The 21798-nt window shown below is 37.1% G+C and overlaps 1 protein-coding gene across 2 annotated transcripts in view; it reads right to left on the bottom strand.

The window, feature by feature from the left end:
* Window positions 1–16795: 16795 nt before the first annotated feature.
* The window catches only part of LOC126161328 (solute carrier organic anion transporter family member 5A1), a 547181-nt gene continuing 542178 nt past the window's right edge, over window positions 16796–21798 (bottom strand). For both annotated transcript variants that reach the window (XM_049917083.1, XM_049917082.1), the window contains exon 18: window positions 16796–21593. In XM_049917083.1, coding sequence (XP_049773040.1) covers window positions 21295–21593 — 299 coding nt within the window. In that variant the 3' untranslated portion in view covers window positions 16796–21294. The remainder of the gene's footprint in view (window positions 21594–21798) is intronic.

A 21798-nucleotide genomic window follows, 5' to 3' on the forward strand; every position in this document is an offset into this window, starting at 1 on the left:
ATGATGTATAACAGAAGGTTATGTTTCTTTCATTAAATACACATGTTTAAAGTTGTGGTATTCTTTTTGAATCAACCTGTATTATTTCATTGCGATCAGCCACATAACGCTACAGTTGGCTAACTGAGAGGTTTTGCAGAATCAGGAAAATTACAAGTGTGTGAGAATTCTGTTATGAATAAAAACTCTGTACTCCAGGGGGGAGGCAAGTGTCCCCTCTTGGCGCCTTCCATCTTCAGTCACCTATGCTATTAATTTTCAGTTTTTCATAAGAACCGTATACCAAGCACAAATGAACGGTGAACGGGTAAAAATGAACGGTTCCCAAAAAAGAGTGATCACCAGTGAACTAGTTCCAAAGGATGAACGAGTTTGCCCATCTCTAACTGGGAAGAGTGAAACTGTACATTGTAATAGAAAAGCAGGAAGTATATCATTGGATAACGAGTGTGAAATTTAGAGCACGATCTTAGCAAGGGCACGTCACGCAGGCGTGATATTGTTTTCTTTTCTGAGCAATTATAGTAATTAAATACGATGAAAATTATAAATAAATTCATAAATGTTATTTAAATTTGTAGCAATCACAATCTAATCAAACTACCTGAAAATATGTGTGGAAACCAAAAATGTTAATGCAGAGAATGTGCTCGGAAAAAAATTACGTACTGGAGGCAGAAAATTTCACTTTCAGTGCCAGTCGTATGATTGGGTAGCCTGTCCTCCCTCTCGTTCGCCGAAAAACAGTGTTACGTATTTTAGTACCAGAAACTAAGTAAACAAATTACATACAAGATATTCTGTGACCAAGTAACACACTTTAGCAGTTCACTGTTACCGTGGTAAGAAGCAAAAGCATCTAAACTCGGACTGATGAGCATTGGCTTTTGTATAAAAAAAAGAAGCATTTGTAAAACTGATTTTACAGGGTGACAGTTATTGAACTACATGAAATAAAAATCGTCATTCTTATTAACAGTTTGCGTTAGGATGTTCAAACTGCACGGTTGGCCGCGGGGCATGATGGGAATTAGTTTGCGCATGCCTGATTTTGTTTAGCAGGGAGGTCCACTTTCATTTGGACGGGTTCATCAATCAATAAGCAAAATTGGCGCTTATGGGAAAATGAGAATCCGCATTTCGGGATCGAGAAGTCTCTGACTGTGTAGTGAAAAATGTCCAGTCACGGAATAGTCGGTGCGATATTCCTTGATGACACAGTGACTACTGAAGGTTTTGGAAGTGATTTCGTCCCCATTATCCAAAGTGACACTGATTTCGACAAGATGTTGTTTGTGCGAGACGGAGCTCCACCCTATCGAAACGGAGGATCTGAACACATGCGATTCCTTTTTGTGGGGCTATATTACAGATAAGGTGTACAACGATAACCCCAAAACCATTCCTCAGCAGAAAGCAGCCATTCAGGAGGTCATCAATAGCATCGATGTTGATACACTTCAGCGAGTCATACAGAATTTCGCAATTCGTCTGCGCCACATCATCGCCAATGATGGCAGGCATATCGAACATGTCATAACCTAAATCCGAATATCTGTAGTGATAATAATATCAGAAATTGAGTCCGCCTTGATGGAAACACCTTGTTATTCGTTTACTTCTTTATTTTCCCAAATCATCATCAGTGGGTTTTTTTAATCTAAAACATGCAGAAAATAGCATGGTTATACAAACACAGTGGCACATTATTACATTTTTACTATTCGTTTTTTGAAATATACTTTTCTATGGATACTTTCATACTACCTTATTTATTGTTATGTTACAGCGTGTTTTTTAGAATTATTGTCGTTGTTTGCGACAATTTTCTGTGCGATTTTTTTTTTGCCATTTTTACTCAGGGAACATCATTTCATCTGCAACTGTGTGAGCGGCTGTTAGTAAACAAAATACTAAAAGGCAACATTTATGTACTTTTTGATATCAAAGAGACAAAAATAATGAAAAACTGCTTTTTAAAGATATTAAAAAGTAGCAAACATGATTAAAATTTACATTTTTTTGTTATAAAAAAAGGCCAATATCTCATCGAGTGTGTAGGTGTCTCAAAATGTCAGTGACTATTCCGGAAAAACATTCAAATTCCTCTTTCACTTATCCACTTTGAGGGGTTTATAACTTCAATGAATCATCCCATTTGTGAAAAAATACATCTTTAATTTCAGTCATTTCCAGCCAAGAAGAGATGGAATCATGGTATTTATAGTTGCAAAAAACTTTCAATAACAAGAGGTTAATATTTATTTACCTACTGTGTAACCTCAAACACACCAATCTGTTTGCTGACTGGTTTCAGTTTTTCCTGTGGTTTTGACAGGCTCCCTTGATTCTCAATAGATGCTGCTAACACTTCCATTTGATTTCTTCTCTATGATTCCCAAACTTTCATCAACAATTTGTTCTTCTAATAGGTCTTACCTCTAGAATAATCAAGCATTGACTGGACTTACCCCTTCTCAAGTTGTTTACTAGATCTGGAACTGGTTTAGAAGCATGTGGTAACATTTTAAGCAAGAGTTCCCTTATGGGTTTCAGGCATTCTTTCAGATTTTTAATTGGCAATGTCCCAGTTATCATTTACACTCCTCCTCCTCCTCCTCCTCCTCTTCTTCTTCTTCTTCTTTTTTTTTCATCAGTCTTCTGACTGGCTTGATGCAACCCACCATGAACAACCCTTCATCTCAGAGTAGCACTTCAAACGTACATCCTCAATTATTTGCGGGATGTATTCCAATCTCTGTCTTCCTCTACAGTTTTTACTCTCTACAGCTTCCTCTAGTACCATGGAAGTCATTCTCACATGCCTTAACAGATCTCTTATTATTCCATCCCTTCTCATTGTCAGTGTTTTCCACATATTCTTTTCCTCTCCGATTCCATGCAGAACCTCCTCATTTCTTACATTATCAGTCCACCTAGTTTTCAACATTCGTCTGTGGCACCACATCTCAAATGCTTCGATTCTCTTCTGTTCCAGTTTTCCCACAGTCCATGTTTCCCTACTATACAATGCTGTACTCCAGATGTATATTCTCAGAAATTTCTTCCTCAGATTAAGGCCTATGTTTGATACTAGCAGATTTCTCTTGGTCAGGAATGCCATTTTCGCCAATGCTAGTCTGCTTTTGATGTCCTTCTTGCTGTATCTGTCGTTGGTCATTTTATTGCCTAGGTAGCACAATTCCTTAACTACATCTACTTCGCAGCCATCAATCTGGTGTTTAGTTTCTCCCTGTTCTCATTTCTGCTACTTCTCATCCACATACTCTCAATCCAAATTCTGTACTCATTAGATTGTTCATTCCGCTCAGCAGATCATGTAATTCTTCTTCACCTTCACTCAGGATAGCAATGTCATCAGCGAATCGTATCATTGATGTCCTTTCGCCTTGAATTTTAATTCTACTCCTGAACCTTTCCTTTATTTCCGTCATTACTTCTGTGATGTACAGATTGAACAGTAGGGGCGAAACACTACATCCCTGTCTCACAGTCTTACACCCTGTATAATCCGAGCATTTTGTTCTTAGTCATCCACTCTCATTATTCCCTCTTGGCTCTTGTATATATTGTATATTACTTGTCTCTCTCTCTCTGGCTTACCCCTATTTCTCTGAGACTTTGGAACATCTTGCACCATTTTACAGTCTTGAATGCTTTTTCCAGGTCAACAAATCCTATGAACATGTCTTGATTTTTCTTTAGTCTTGCTTCCATTATCAACTACAGCGTCAGAATTGCCTTTACCTTTCCTAAAGCCAAACTGATCGTCATCTAGCACATCCTGTTTTCTTTTCCATTCTTCAGCAACTTAAATGCATGAGATGTTAATCTGATTGTGCAATAATTTTGGCACTTGTCAGCTCCTGCAGTCTTTGGAATTGTGTGGATGAGATTTTTCCAACAGTCAGATGGTATGTCGCCAGACTCATACATTCTACACACAAACATGAATAGTCGTTTTGTTGCCACTTTTTTTACAAATTCTGATGGGATGTTATCTATCCATTCTGCTTCATTTGATCACAAGTCCTCCAAAGCTCTATTAAATTCTGATTCTAATACTGGATCCCCTATCTCTTCTAAATTGACTCATGTTTCTTCTTCTATCACACCAGGCAAATCTTCCCCCTCATAGAAGCTCTCAATCTATTGTTTCCACCTATCCACTCTCTCCACTGCATTTAACAGTGGAATTCCTGCTGCGCTCTTCATGTTATCAGCCTTGCTTTTAAATTCACCAAAGGTTGTTTTGACTTTCCTGTACGCTGAGTCTGTTCTTCTGATAATCATTTCTTTTTCAATTTCTTCACATTTTTCATGCAGCCATTTCGTCTTAGCTTCCTTCATTCCTCAGCAACTTGTATTTCTGTATTACTGAGTTTCCTGGAACATTTTTGGACCTCCTCCTTTCATTGATTAATTGAAGTATTTCTTCTGTTATCTTCTTTGTACCTGCGTTTTTCTTTCCAATTACTGTGACTGATCTTTTTAGAAATTTCCATTCCTTTTCAACTGTACTATCTACTGGGCTATTCCTTATTGCAGTACATATAGCCTTAGAGAACTTCAAGCATATATTGTCATTCCTTAGTACTTCAGTATCCCACTTCTTTGCATATTGATTTTTCCCGATTAATATCTTACACTTCAGCCTACTCTTCAGCACTACTGTGTTGTGATTGGAGCCTATATCTGCTCTTGGGTATGCCTTACAGTCCAGTATCTGATTTTGTAATGTCTGTCTGACCACGATGTAATCTAACTGAAATCTTCCCATATCACCTGTCCTTTTCCAAGTACACCTCCTCCTCTTGTGATTCTTCAACAGAGTATTCGCTGCTACCAGCTGAAATTTATGACAGAACTCATTTAGTCTTTTTCCTGTCTCATTCCTTGTCCCAAGCCCATATTCTCCTGTAACGTTTTCTTCTACTCCTTCCCCTAGAACCGCATTCCAGCCCCCCATGACTATTAGATTTTCATCTCCCTTTACATACTGTATTACCCTTTCAATAATCTCATAAACTTTTTCTGTCTCTTCATCTTCAGCTTGCAATGTTGGCATCTATACCTGAACTATCGTTGTCGGTGTTGGTTTGCTGTTGGTTCTGATAAGAACAACTCTGTCACTGAACTGTTTGCAGTAATACACTCTCTGCCCTGTCTTCCTATTCATAATGAATCCTATTCCCATTGTACCATTTGCTGCTGCTGTTGGTATTACCCTGTATGCATATGACCAGAAATCCCCGTCTTCTATCCATTTCGCTTCATTGACCCCCACTGTATCTAGACTGAGCCTTTACATTTCCCTTTTCAGATTTTCTAGTTCCCCTACCATGTTCAAGCTTATCACATTCCATGCCCCGACTTATAGAACATTATCCTTTCATTGATTATTCAATCTTTTTCACATGGTCACCTCCCCCTTGGCAGTCCCCTCCTGGAGATCTGAATGGGGAACTATTTCGGAATCTTTTGCCAATGGAAAGATCATAATGACACTTTTTCAATTACAGGCCACATGTCCTGTGGATACACGTTACATGTCTTTAATGTAGTGCCTTCTGCATCCTCATGCCGTTGATCGTTACTGATTCTTCTGCCTTGAGGGGCAGTTTCCCACCCCTAGGACAAAAGAGTGCCCTGAACCTCTGTCTGCTCCACCGCCCTCTTTGAAAAGGCTGTTGGCAGAATGATGGTGACTTCTTATGCTGAAAGTCTTCAGCCGCCAAAACTGATTATTAATCAAAATTGAAGCAGTGGCAGGATTTGAACCCAGGACCAAGGATATTTTGATTACTAATGAAAGACACTACCCTTTTCTTTTCTTTTTTTTCTTTTAATATAGTTCATTGTGTTTGGTATGGGCAGACGTCACAAGACATCCAATCAAGTTGATCGTTGATTCCTTGACTCAGTTTTTTTATTACAGAGAGCATGCAGCCCTCTGACCGAACACGCTGAGCTATCGTGCCGACCCCCTAGACCACGGGTTAAGTTAATTTCTTAGCAGTACTCTTTTTCAACGTAATAAGATTCATCCCAATCTGAATCAGGTCTAAAGCGAAGCAATGAAAATACTGTGGAGGTACTCTGATCTGCCTTTTCAGTGGTGCAAAGTTGTCCTGTTTCTTCCAGAAAATAACCTTCATGACTGATTTTGACCATACAGTATAAATATCATGATGGTTACATGTTTGTGGCAATATTATGAAAAGGATAGTTGCTATTTACCATATTGCGGAGATGCTGAGTCACAGATAGGGACAACAAAAAGACTACACTATTGGCCAATAAGGCCTTGGTCAAAAACAGACAACATATTTATATATGACACACACACACACACACACACACACACACACACACACACACACACACACACACACATTCACCCAAACACAGTTCATACATACATGACCACAGTCTCTAGCAGCAGAAGCCAGACTACGAGCAGCAGCAGCAGCAGTGCACGGTGGGAGAGGGAATTGCGTGAGGGTAAGGAGGGTGGGGCAGGAAGGGCCAGGGACGGGGGATAGCAGTGTAGGTGTGGGGGACAGTAAAGTGTTGCTGGGGAGTGTGCAGGGATGATGTGGAGAGAGGGTAGGGCAGTTAGAAGCAGTTGGGAGGTTAAATGGAGGGAGGGGGAGAGTTTGGGCTAGCAGAAAAGGAGAGAAGTAAAAAGACTTGGTGCAGTGGTGGAATAGAAGGCTGTGTAGGGCTTTAATGGGAACAGAGAAGGGGCTAGATGGGTGAGGATAATAACTAATGAAGGTTGAAGCCAGGAGGGTTACGGGAACATAGGATATATTGCAGGGAGAGTTCCCACGTGCATAGTTGAGAAAAGCTGGTGTTGGTAGGAAGGATCCATATGGCACAGGCTGTGAAGCAGTCATTGAAATGAAGAATGTCATATTTGGTGGTGTGCTCAGCAACAGGGTGGGCCAGTTGGATGACAAGTACTGAACATGTGACATCATCTATGACATACCTCACTGCACATTCTGTGGTTGAGTTTGTCAAACCTGACAACTGGACCACCCTGTTTCTGAACACATCATCCAACATTACATACTTAATATCAATGACTGGTTCACAGCCTATGCCATATGGATCTTTCCCACCAAGACCAGCTTTTCTGAATTGCACGGGTGGGATCTCTCCCTGCAATATATCCTAAGTTTCTGTAATCCTCCTGGCTCAAACATCGTTAATCATTGTCCTCACCTACCTCGCCCTTTCCCTGTTCCCATTCCAGCACTACACAGCCCTCTATTCCACCAACACACCTAGTCTTCTTACTTCTTTCCTTTTCCACTACCCCTCTCTCTCCCCCTCCCTTTGTCTAACCCCTGACTGCACCTAGCTGCCCCACCCTCTCTCCGCATCGTTCCTGTAAGCTCTGGGGCAGCACTTTATAATTCCCAACCCCTACCCTGCTATCCCTCCCTCTCCCCACCCCAGCCTCCTCCTTACACCCACCCAGTTGCCTCTCCCATCAAGCACTGCTGCTGTTGCTTGTAGTCTGGCTTTAGCTGCCAGGCTCTGTGGCCATGTGTGTGGGAGTTGCGTGTGTGTGTGTGTGTGTGTGTGTGTGTGTGTGTGTGTGTGTATGTTGTTTATTTTTGACAAAGGCCTTTTTGGCCTAAATCTTATTTTGTGATAGTCTTTTTGCTGTGTCTATCTGTGACTCAGCATTTCCACTATATGGTGAGCAGCAACTACCCTTTTCATAATACTGTTACATTCCATTCTTTGTTTGATTTTACATATTTGTGGGTATGATTAGATGATAACTGATTTCTACACATAAATTAATGTCATTTTGCTTCTGTTTAAGTAGTTCCCTGGTAGCATAATACCAAGTTTAATTGACAAAAATTACCTTAAAAATACTGTAGTACAGATTTGGCTGCCAAAAAGTATGCAAGATAGCAATTGGCAGAATTATGACATATGAGCTATTAGAAACTATCAACTGTTGAACAGAGTCAAAATTGTTACAAAATGTTTTTTAGAGTCAGTGCTTGGCAGGACTGAATTGTTTTTTGGAGCTGAAGCGTAGTTACCCCCGTACGGGCAAAGTAGTCCTGGTTTGCAGTACTCCACAAGGTGGATGAGAAATACTTATCATGTGATGTCACCAATGACATACCTCTCTGTACATGCGCCAGTTGGGCTCATCAAACCTACCCTCACTGGTAGGGGACAGTGCAGCACATTGCTCCACTAGTTCTTGCTTATCCGTATGTGAATGGTAGTGCTTGTAGTAGTGGTAATACAAGACTACGATGAATCAGTTTACAGCGAAAATAGCATAGCTTAGTGGATCGATGTTTAGTATTGCCCCCTACCAGCCAGAGTACAATCAATAAGCTTCACCACTGCGCATGTGGCAAAGTAAGTCATCTTGTGACATCACATGTGCAAAATTTATTATCCATTTCTGGGATATTTCCCAACGTTTGCAGCTTCATGTGTCTTATATTAAATTTCTTGTCTCAGCATCATCCGGGTTTTAAATATTAATAAGAATCACCCTGTATTCTGTCAAAATGGGAAGAAACCCTAATATGATGTAGAATCTGAAGTGTCCTCTGCTGTGCACTTCACACTTATTTTTACAGAATGTGTAAGTAGATGCAGATGTAGATGCCTCTAAGGATTTATTACCTTTATATTATGGAGGAACATTGTCCATATAAGAGATGGATGTTGGTGCCTCTCAGACTCAGTTGCTTTGTCCTGAGTTCATTTGTAGGATACAATATTGCAATCAGTCTTTGCTTGATACAATCTTGCGACCAACACATCATGCTGTTAGCTGTTAGTCAAGACTAGTAGCAGTATCACAAACAACCACATCACTTATTAACGTTCCCAGTAATTGACATAAAATTATAAATGGAGCCAATCAGTTTGTGGTACAGCGCATTTCATACAAACAGGTAATCAATTTTAAATGCGAACATTTTTAGGTTAGGCTTTACCGTGACTGTTACTGACATTAAATGAAACAACAAGTTTACTGTTACCAGTCACCAACGGTGACTGGTAACAGTAAACTTGTTGTTTCATTTAAAGGTAATCAATTGGTGCCCCTTTCTCAGGTGGCCTGGTAATAATGGTGTATAATATGTCTATGTGATGCTTATGACTTTATGTCATGCCTATCTTCAACCACTTACCACACTGGTTCATTTCTGCAGTAGATCCAAGTGCAAGTCATGCATTATGAAAGCTATTATTTGTGAGTTTATTGTAATGATCGAGAGAAATGGTGAAAGGTGAGAGCGTAGGACAGAAGAGGGTGAGATAGAGGAGATTTTTTGTATATAAAATGATCTGCTGCTGTTCATATTCATGAAGAGTTGTGCTTACACACAAGTACCTATTATGAAGTAGGGATGGGAAAACATACCAGCAGAAGGCAAATGAGTGCTGACAAGTTTGTATGGAATACTTCTGTTGTGGACTTTGTATTCCCCACCCACATGAATCTCAGGAAGAAGCTGCTGCTGAGTCCCCCTGCAAATGCCTCTGACAACAGCAAGATTCATTCATAAATGGGGTGACTGGTGGAAGACTATAACTGTGAAGCAGGTACTTGGCCAATGGGAAGTATGTTACAGGTTCTGATGAGTGAGTTTGCAAGTATCAAAATATGTGAATTAATTTGCCATAACTTTTGATTGCATCAAAGCTTAAGTTTTTTGAACTGCTACGAGACATAGGTTTCAACTTGATGTGTCTACCAATTCATGAGAAAAATGAGTTTTAACAGACTGACTGGCAGGCAGACAATCAGATAGCAAATGACAAAAAACTTTTTCCATGTGATACAATTACAGATTAAAAGTTTAGGATTTTTGTCTTGAGTTATACTGTGAAACCTTATTTCTTACCAAATTTCATGATTCTAGGCCAAAGGGAAATACCAATAGCTTTTGATGAGTGAGTTTGAAAGTATCAAAATATATGACCTAATAGGCTGTACTTTTTTATTGTACTGACATAGAAGCTTACACCTTTCACACCACCAAGAAACCACAGACAGTAGTATGTGGCACAAATTTCAACTCGATATATCTACATATTAATGACAAAAAGGGTTTTTAACAGTCGAACAGACAAGCAGACAGAGAGAAAATAAAGTGGTCCTATAAGGGTTCTGTTTTTACTATTGAGATACGGAACCCTAACTATGAGGCTCGTTCCAAAAGTAATGCCTCCTATTTTTATGAATGGAAACTACAGGAGATTCATGAATAACAACAGCACAGCTAAACGGAACAATATTTCAGCTATTGACTGTCATTTTTCCACATAATCATCATCATTTGTTATGTAATTTTGCCAATGATGAACAAGTGCTTGAATGCTACACTTGTAAAAATCAGAAGCAGCTGAGGCTAACCAGTTTCTTACAGCTTTGGCCACAGCATGTGAGCCTTCAAAATGTTTACCACATAGTCCATCTTTTAGTGGCCCAAAGAGATGGAAGTCAGATGGTACTAAATTGGGACTGTACAGTGGATGTAGTAAGACAGTCCAGCCAAATTTTGCAATGAGTTGCATGGTGACAAAACTGGTGTGAGGCCTGGTGTTATCATCTTTCTGGTGAAAGCTGATCTTCTCTCGCCTTACCCTGGAAATTAGGGCTTTCAGCTTAATCTATGTTGTCTTGTAGCATAGTGAACTGACAGTTTCTCCAGTCTCCAGGACATCCAAAATGCCACACACTGGCTATCCCAGAAGACTTCGCATGTCACTTTGCCTGCAGGCAGCTGTGTCTTGAATTTCTTTTTTGACAGAGAATTTGCATGTTGCCATACCATGGACTGTCTTTTGGATTCCAGCTCATAGTGGTGACACCTGTCTCACCTCTGGTGGTGATGCTATTCAGAAAATTCTCACCTTCAACTTCAGATTGGTCCAGCAGGTCCTGACAAATTTTCATTTTATGAGATTTTTGTTCATCTGTAAGAATCCGCAGGACCCATCTCGCACAGACTTTGCAGTAACCAAGATGTTCCAACATTGCTTCCAAGGCATTACAGCCAACATTCAGCTTTGTACACAATTCTCTGGTCATTATCCGCTGATAAGTACAGATTAGTTGACCAAGACACTTTTCAATGAGTGTGCCGAGTCGGCTGGACCGTGGCTTGTCATGCATACCCTTTCCACCATCTTGAAAATGCTGTAACCATTATCTCACATTCCTTGAGTCTGTTGTATTGTATCCATACACCTTTAGCAAGTGTCAATGGATTTCAATCGGTGCAGTTTCTTCAGTAGTGAGGAATTTAATCACTCATTGCTGTTTTATACATGCGTCCATATCTGACTCTATTTTAGAACAGTCCTCTGCTTGCGCCAACTCCTGCAGAACAACGGAACCACCTGCAGATGAAAGAGGAAGGTGCAAGCATTACCTCTACACCAACAACATCTGCCACAGGCAGGTAAAGCAATACCTTCGGAACAACCCTCCGTCACATAGATGTAAAAAAAAAGTGAAAACCCAACTTTAAAGACACTTTGAAAAAAATTCAGTGGTATTTAGGTACTGGAAATAAACAGGAACTGACTAAAGAAAGGTAATTTTCATATACTGAATAAAGTGTGTGGAATTTGGGATGCATTTGTTGCACGTGAGGAGATATTATATACTTCGAACTTTCATCTTGATGTTACAGAAGCAGCTAATGGTGCAGTGCTCAGACAAAATTTCCTTGATATATGACTAAATTTGATATACTTTACTTGAAATATGACAGGTATATAAAATAAATCCATTGATTACAATAACACAAGGTGGAATATCATCAGTTCTTTTCTAACAGGTCATGCTCCTCTGTACAGATGGAATCTCAGCTTTCATGCACTTGTTTTATTCTCCCATTTCTTCATTTGGATAGGTATTGAAATTGAAAGAGCACTGTTCAGTTTATGGAATAATCCAATTCTGTTTATTGTGAAAATAAATTAACCTCATTACATGATACTTACATAATTACATGTATATTTTACAGTATCCTCTCATATTTCATTGTCATAACAACTTGTTTCAAAATAAAATATAAAATTTTAAACATTCAGTTCATTGTGTGCCCATTGACTATTTACAGTAACATTTAAATACCTGAACTTACAATTCCTTGCACATATGTATGTGCACATGCTCCCACCTAGTATCTTTGCCTTTGCTCCATCCATAGATATCTAATGCACGTACCAATCCACACACACACACACACACACACACACACACACACACACACACACTTGTGAATACAAACACAAATACATAAAACACACAAAGAATTTACTCCTCATTAGTTCACAGTATGCAGTACATGTACAAACAAACTTGTTTTACAACAGGGATCAATATTTTCATGAATTTCAGATTTTGCAGAAGGTTAACTGGCATCCAACACAGTTTAGTCTTTGTGATGAAATGCAGGTAAATAAGAAACATCACATACCATGCCTATTTCTCTGCATCATTTAACCTTGGTTATACAGAACTGCATTTACTAGTCTTTCACAACCAAATTATTAATATTAAAGAAAATAAAGGCTTAGTTTATATAGTACACACCATAGAAGATATAAAGTTGAAAATTTTCATAGATTTATGTGGATCATTATTTTGGCAAATAGTATTCTTCTGGTATCCAAGAGACAAAAATTGTGAAATATTTGTAACGAAACATATTACTACAGGTCATCTTCTAAACACAATCAAATTAAAGTACTCATAACTCAGTGTGTCATTTAAATTCTATTAATAAACAGTGTATAAAAATTTACAATAAACTGTCTTGGTGGTCTCATCACAAGAGGTATGAGGTGCAGGGGGAAGGGAGATATAATTTGGTGAAAAATATTCCTTTTAAATTTGAACATTAAATATTATATAAGACATTCCACTACATGACAAGTGCTGTTTTCATTGCCCAGAAGTATGACTGAAAGAAAGCAAAATTGATTGACCATAACTAATGGCATGACTAAAACTGAATAGTTTTCTTTAACCATTTATAAATATCATTAAGTGATGCTACTTAGGAATGTGTTATATAATTTCTTCTTAGATCTCTTTCCAGTGTCAGTCATTGAGAAAAATGAATTTGTGTTAATAATTTAATCTCAGTTAATCAACAACATAAATTACAGATCAGTATTTGTGTTCAATCCCACTGACAGTAACATCCCTGACACACATGATGAAGAGCAGGTCAATTCTAAAAAGTGGCTATGACAGAGAATACCTCTTGAAAGACCTCAAAGAATAGCCTAAAGGTCATGTTACAAACATACATAAAATGAGAACATGTTTAGAGTAATATTTGTGATAGTATACAACAGATGTATTATTTATTAAAATAAGGTCTACAGTAGATTATAAGTTTTTCATTAAAATATTATGTAGCATTGTTCTATAGAATTCACTGTGCAGAGGATTTCCAATTGGTACATGTAATGAAGCTTCACACGAAAGACAGGGTGTCAATACACTTTGTGTCCAGCAATAAACAAAAGCAAAAGCATTGTGCGAATGTGTTGTACTTCAGGGGTTTCTAAACAAATAAAAAATAACATGTGTTGGGTGATGTGCTCAGCAACAGTGTCGTCCAGTTGGATGACAAATACTGAACATGTGACATCACCAATGACGTACCTCGCTGCACATGCAGCAGTTGGGCTTGTCAAACCTGACAACTGAACAACAGTGGAAACCACAAATTGTAGCTCATTCACCACTCTCACTAACTCATAGCTCCAACCTGTCATGAAAGTCCAACCAAAGGAATTATTTGCCGAAAATCAAAATAAAAACAACTTTGAGTGGTGTAGCAACTGCGCTGACTGAAGCATATAGTCCTTGTGGATGTAAATGTTTTATGTAGTTTACTTCACCGGTTTGATACTTTTTATTTGTTGACATCAAACAAAGCTTTCTTTAGATGCTATGTTATTGTCACTATCATCATCATCTGCTTTCAAGATTCTGATATTAAATATGTGAGAAGGGACCAGTAATGAATGCAAATAAGTTCTGGGAGACAACAATTAATATATATATGTTATAAAAAGGAAAAAAAGTGTTTCAACATAAAAATGATTGTGAGACAATTTTGCAACCATCTGAGATGCAACAATTTCCCAATCAAATTTAAGTCTTATGAACATGTATCACTACAAACACCTGAGGAAACGAGAGAAGATAGTCAGCCGTAAAGCAGAAGACGGGGGACTGTTATAAAACAATAATCATTATTATTATTTATTTATTAATAATTATTACTTATTTATTAATAATTATTAATTAATATTATTACTTTTATTTATTTATTTATTGGCCAACATCTAATGACCATGATAAGCTTACAACTATTACAACAGCTTTGGTCACTTATTATTTTTCCATTTTTGCTGCATGTTTTCATCCATGCACTGTGTCTACGACACCATTCATCTGACCACTTCTTTATTTCTCATCTTTGTATGTCCCTACCATCACTACAGCTGTTATGAAGATGGATCGACTTGGCATGTATTTTGATTGTATACCTATTTCCTTTTTGTATTTTTAAACATTCATGTACCATGGTATTTATGTTTTTGGTTTCAAGTCAACAGAGACTGAAGATACATTGGGCAATCATTTATTTATTCATTCATTCATTCATTCTTCTTTTATAGCCATAAAACTGATATCTCTGTCAGCAAATTGTCTCTGACCTTTTTTTCTGTTTTAGTATGAGATTGTTGTAATAGTTTTGACCCAGTATATTGTGTAAGATCTTTCTTTATTTTTTTTCTGATTTGACTACTAAACATATCTCAGTGAAGCTAAGACACTTGGTTCCATAAAAACACTGGTTTTATGGTGGAGTTGTAATGATTAATTATTTCTAACTACAGAAAACCACTTTTGGTTTTAAACATTTAGTGTGATTTGAAAAGCCATTTCCATTTTTCTGGCTCTTCCATTCAATGCTTCTGTAATACATTTGCCCAGATATTAATAACTATGAGATTATTATTATTGTTACTGTTATTATTATTATTGTTATTATTATTATTAATTTTTTATTAGTACAATAATATGTTGGTGGCAATAACTGATAGAATTATAATGGAAACTCCAGGTTGGAATATCAACAATATAGGAAAAGAAAGATTGCTATCCACTGTAAACATGAAATACTGAGTTCCAGACAGACAACAAAAAGACACTTACACATAAGCTTTCAGTCAGAGCCTTCTTCAGAAAAGGAAACACACACACATTCATTCACACAAGCAAGCACACTTCACACACAAATTACCGCCATCTCCGTCAGCTCAGGCCAGTCAGAGTTGCAACTCAATTTGTCATCTTCACAGTGAGTGGCAATGTATCTTTTCCTATGTTGTTGATAGTATTATAAGCTACAAGAAACGGTTGAAAATGAACAAGTTCAACTTCTGACTGATCAAGATGTTGAATTACTAGTATTATTTTGACAGCCTAGAAGGGTACAAATTAGATACAAAGACAGTAAACCTCATCAAGCAAACACTCAAAGACACAAAGTCAAAAGTAGAATTTATGGGAGTAATTTCAGAGCTCCCTGAAATTAAAGCCAGTGTTCTCCAAGGAGATGGACTGTCATCACTTGTCTTCAATCTGATCCTTGATAAAGTCATTATGAAATGAGGGAAAGAATTAAAATCCAAAATCTCTGGAAGCTAAACAAACAAAAAATGATATTAGGATCTCTTGCTTGGCTTTCACAACAATTTAGTGATATTACAGACTGTGAAACCACAGAAATCAAACAAATAAGAAGCTCTCAAAGAATGTGCTTAAAAAGCTGGCCCATGAATCTCTTTGGAAAACCCCAGTGAATTTGCACTGAATTGAACTTTCAGAAATTAAAAACAAGGTACAGGCAAATTGAGAGGGTCAGACACTTCAAACATCTCTGTGAGATCACTGAACCAACAGGACTAGAAGAGGAAGCTTGGTGAGTCCAACACAGAAACTCAAGAGAGTATATGGGAGAATGCCTGACGTCTACAACAGGAAGACAATCTTCATGTAAACAGAGGTTGGACCCTACAACATGGTGATGAAACCTCAAGCTCTATACACAAATGAAACTTTAATTCTCAGCATAAAAGACAATCTGGAAAACATCCTGAAGAAAGAATGAAGCATTTTGAGGAAAATCGTGGCCCATAAGAAAAAGAGGATGAAACAGGCTGAAATCCCATTAAGTAATTAAGAAACTGTTAAACTTGCCAGCATACATTATGAAATGAAGGCTGAAATTTTATGGAAACACCCCAGCAACAAGGCTGCAACCAAACGGACTGAATAAACGAAAATATCTCATAAGAGACAATGGGAGCCATGTGGAAGATCACAAAAACAATTCTAAAAGCACTGTGGGATCCAACATGGTCCATATGCAAATAATAATAATAATAATAATAATAACAGAAGAAAAATTGTGGTTAAACATCTTGTCAAAGATGAATTCATTAGAGATGGGTCATGAGCTTGGATTGGGAAAGGATGAAGAAGGAAATCAGCTGTTTTTTCAATGGAACCATGGCCAGTCTTTTACCTTATGGAATTTGGGGAAATCATGGAAAACCTAAATCTTGATGACTGGGTAGAAATTAGAAGTGCTGTCCTCCTAAATACGAGTCCAGTATGGTGGTGCTGATGGTGGTGGTGGCGGTGGTGGCGGCGGGTTGTGGCGGTGTCACATTGAGAGTGCAACAGCAGTTAGTGAACAGTATCATAGCTGCTTTATTTTGTAATAATTAAATTCTCATGAGTTGTGAGAGAAGCATTAAAATGGAACTAGATTTATACTATAAAAAATCCCATTTAGATTGGACAATGAGATTCAGGTTCTCTACACTTAGGTGAATTCTGTATGTTGCCAGCTTTCTCTTTTCTTCTTTTTATTTGATCTATTATTTCTCATTTCGGAATTCATGCTGTGTCTTGTGGCATTACTGTGTACTTCACTTTAATTATTTTGCACAGGTGAAAGTGTTTGAAACTGTATCTGCTGTCTGTGTCATGAAAAACACCGACAGCCTCCTTGACAGGCCAACATTACTTCTTACCTCAAAATATACACTGTGGTGTGCAGAATTCCTAATGCTACAAAGTTCCCCACAGTATGTCACCAAAACCACAATTGTTTGCACATTCACCAAAGAAATAAGTTTTCAAAATACATATTCTCACACCAACAGACAGTATCTGATTTCTGTGTTCACATAGTGCCATTTCCCATCAGACCCCAGAAGTATTGTAATCCAAGTTTTAAATTTACCAAGAAAATATGTTTGGACAGCATTGCAATGCAGTGGTATTGCAATATTAAGTGTTGAAACATAGAAATACTGTTACATGTCAAGAAAAGAAAGGGGACATGAACGAAGTGGGGGATGGGTGGTATGAAAAAAATAATATTATATAGCCTTGCTTCCAAGAAAGACATGTGATAGTTCTGCAAGGGAGAGGAATGTATCAAATCAATTAACCTTCAATGGGCACATTACTTCACCAAAAATATGTTGTGCACCTCTAAAAATGATTGTTAAGAGTCTAAAAATGGTGTGCAATAAGTGCAAATATGTATCATGATGCTACCTTATCGGAAGAGAGAAGTTACCTTTATATGTTAACAGAACATTAGTGAGCCTGACTCTGGTACACAAATAATGAGACAGTTGCCACAGACACGCACAAATTATGAGATGTAATAGTCATGCTAGATAGTTAATAATCAGAAAACAATATAATTTGTGGAACAGATAATGCAACTGTGAGACAATGAAATGAAACAAATCTAATTTTGTCTCTCCCTACTTTTGTCTATTCCTTTTTCATATTAATATACTTAAGTCATCCACATTCCCTGATTATTGTTCATATGCACCTTTTCTTTTCCTTTTTTTGACCTTTACTTTTCTCTGATTTCTTGTTACTTAGTTCCTACCATGTGTTGCATTTTCCTGTCTTTTCCTACTATCTGCTCTCATGCCCCCACTTGTTGCCCCTGTTTCTATTGACTGCTATCTCAAATACACATTGTATTTCCGTACTTACCAGTACTTTTTTTCCTAGTAGGCAGTATCTTCTTTTGAAGAACTGCATTCGTATCCCAGGAACAGACTGTTCCACTCCACTTCGTGACAACCACACCACATTAATCCCTGTACAGGCTCATAAATTTAAGAGTATGAGTACTTTTTTTCCTATAGTTTGTATGTTCTGTCCTTTCTTCCCTAAACATACTGAACTTTTTTCCATAATATTAAGATTTTCTGTAAATTTTGTATGTTCATCCATGTTATAAAAATGCAGTATCTGACCACCAGTTGCTGGCAGAATATATTAATCTCTCTCTCTCTCTCTCTTTCCCCCAGGTTCAGTTGTATGTATATCACTTTGGGTGACTGTGGTTTCATTCACGGTCTTATCACTTGCCCTGGAACAATTTGTTATTGTAGAGCAACTATAAAAGACTTAAAAATGCATGTCTTTAATTCCATTACAATCAGCATATAGTTCATCACCCAATTCACTGAATTATTGCTGGATATGGAAAGCCAGTACCAAGGTATTTTGATTTTACTTAATAAGTCAGAGATAACTTTAATACTTTCTAATGCCTTGTTCCTGCAGCCATTGTCCCATTAAATTAAATGGAAAAAATTCACTCAACTAAAGTGTATTAACAATTCAGTGAAGAAGGTGAGGAATCTGATTTCTCTACAAGACTTGCATGCAAAGTTCACTTCTTCAATAACAAATACATTGACAAGATAATAACAGGTAAGACATGGAGAGAACTAAAATTGAATAAAATACCCTTCCTACACCTCACCCGGGTGATTCACATGCACATATCAAACTTAAAGCTTAAGAAATACTTGACGCAATGAACTGGGCTATCGACAGCCAGAGTTAAGAGAAACTTGTCAACTGGGTTGTAACAAATATCTGCTGCATTTGACAAAACAGATGGAGTACAATGAATTTAGACCACAATAAGGAACAGATTAAAAAAAGGAACATAAATGAAGTGCTGACTATAGCAGTACACATTGGAGTCTCATCTGTGGAGAACACAGTGTGTTAAAAGAGATAAAACTAACCTATTTTAGTCTTTGACTGATTACTATAAGAAATGATTACAGTTTGTTCTGTACCATTGCATAAAATAACAACAAAAAGCATTATCTAGATAATAATTTTATCAAAGCACAGGACTGAACATGGACTGCAATCAAAAGGAAAGTAAATTTTGTGCTTGTTTGCGACATATTTTAATTAACAGTTATTACAAAACAGTCAAAAAGGATTCCGAACATTTCACCTTTCTTCCTTCCAAAGTTATGAATTTTCCTTCAAACAAACAGCTTTATTACAAACAGTAATAACAATAACAATTTCATACGCAATTCTTACTTCTTCACATGCAAGTTGGACCCTCTGCAGTATCTAATACTGAAGTCAATTCTGATATTAAGTGACAAAAATGTCTGTTATATTATTTCAACACAAATAATAAAAATACCACACATCATTGATTTACAATGTACTGATAACTTTTAATATCATCAAAATTAATTGCATGAGGAAAAGCTTATACTAAATCACTGAAGAATTACATATAAAAAGTCACATGGAAAGAGAAATTAACTGCTTCAGTAGTTGTCACAAATTTTATCTCTCCTTTCAACCACAGGAAAAGAAAGCCTATCTCAGCAGTATGAGAAACTGAATTTAATTATGACTATGCATTTTATTATGAAAGTGTGCTACAGTCAGGGAAGGAGAAGCAAGATGCATGCAAAAGTTTCAGAAAAGCAAATTAAAACTATTGTAATGAATCAGCTTTGGACACTTGCCTCTCTAGTGACGGACAGCGGAATTGGATGCAGAAATACAATTTAACATTCTCCCATAGCAACTAATAAGCAGTTGCACTTGATTAATTAATTGTATCATTGTGCCAATTTGTGTGTTAAAAAAACTAAAGACAACATTAGGAAATTCTGATGTCCATTGATTGTTAAGAGGTTTGTAAAAATGTATACAATGCCATTGTTAATGCTATGCAAAATATATTTTTGAGCTTGCATCAAAATTATTTAGGAATTAAAAAGTATTTAAAATAATTTTGGATATTAAAAATATTGAGTCTAAAATACAGCCTCATATAAATTGCTAAAAAAAAAATCTGCAATTAAAAGAGTAAGAAACATAGAAAGAAAATATGAAAACTGTTGACTCACATTGTTTCACGTGTCACAATTATGAATTATATAATAACGTATTTTACAATTACATACATACAATATGGCATATAAATATATGCCTTTATATCATTTTTATAAAATTATAAATAGTAACAAGATTTTCTATTTTATTTTTTAGAAAACTATTGACATTCACATTATTCACATTTCTGTCTTACTTTTCAGTGATCTCACAGCACTTCACAGCATAATTTTCTCAAGATTTGGAATTGACTTACATGTTTTGAGATCAACAAATTATAGAAATTTCATTCAATCACAGACATTTATTGATGAAACACACCCTTAATTATATCACTTACAACAAATCAATGTACCTTTTCATCAATTTTACATTGTCATTTAACTGAAAAATGATTATTAATAATAAATAATTTGTTTAATACATATCAACGTATCACAGCTTTAAGCTGTCATCATTGTAACTACTTTAGCCATGCTATTTTCAGCACAGAGCTTAAACTGGAAGCAACTTGGATGTGCAAGATAACAATACCAGTGTCTTGGAATCAGCAGTTATTTCATATGCTGCGAGTCTTGGATCCCCACAATGCTCATTTATGCATTCACATTTCACTGTAACAGTTTTTATGTTCATAAGGCAGGAATTAAATAAGTTACAAAATTAAAATCTCTTTCACACACCATTCGTCATTTCTGACACACCAGCATCACAGGAAACTCCAGTATGTGCAAGGAACATACAGCCAATACGACAGGCTTAACTACAGAAAATAAAGCTTGATGCATCTACCTTCTACACATGCCTCTGTGTAATAAAATAAGTCTTTTATGCTGCTGCAGCAGTAATCTGAAATAAGTCAGCTGCATGTGGAAAGTCCATCTATATAAATAAATATCACACTCATCACGGATGAGTTAACCATGTTTCTAAGGCAGCAATTTTCATTAAACTCCTACACCGGCAGGACTATCTTTACTGTGATCCCATTTCTCACTTTTAGTCACAGATGGTACACACGACACATCATCACAGACTGGATCAGAGGAAGGTGACTGGACCGATTCAGGCGGACCCTCAAGCTTTTGCAGTTCAGAGGGCGGTGGAATCACCGGCACCAGTCGCTGCTCAACAGGTTCAACTGATGAGTCCGATGAAGGCGTTGGTTGTTCAGATGCTGGGTACGATGTAGTCACTGTGAGGGTCTTCACATCTGTTTGGCTTGTGGCGGGACGTTCCTCAAACACTGAAATTTCACAATGATTAAATTATGTTAATGAAATGTAAGCAACTACAGTTCACATACTTTGGATAAACATGAATAAAAATTTATAAGGCAAGTCACAGTCATAAAATTATTATTATGTTATACCTGTTGTGCATGTAGTGGAACAGCGTATTTGAACAATAGTTCTCTCTATGGGGCTGGAGGCATCATGATATAGGATTTT

Source organism: Schistocerca cancellata, chromosome 2, assembly GCF_023864275.1.
Source record: "Schistocerca cancellata isolate TAMUIC-IGC-003103 chromosome 2, iqSchCanc2.1, whole genome shotgun sequence".
Lineage (NCBI taxonomy): Eukaryota > Metazoa > Arthropoda > Insecta > Orthoptera > Acrididae > Schistocerca > Schistocerca cancellata.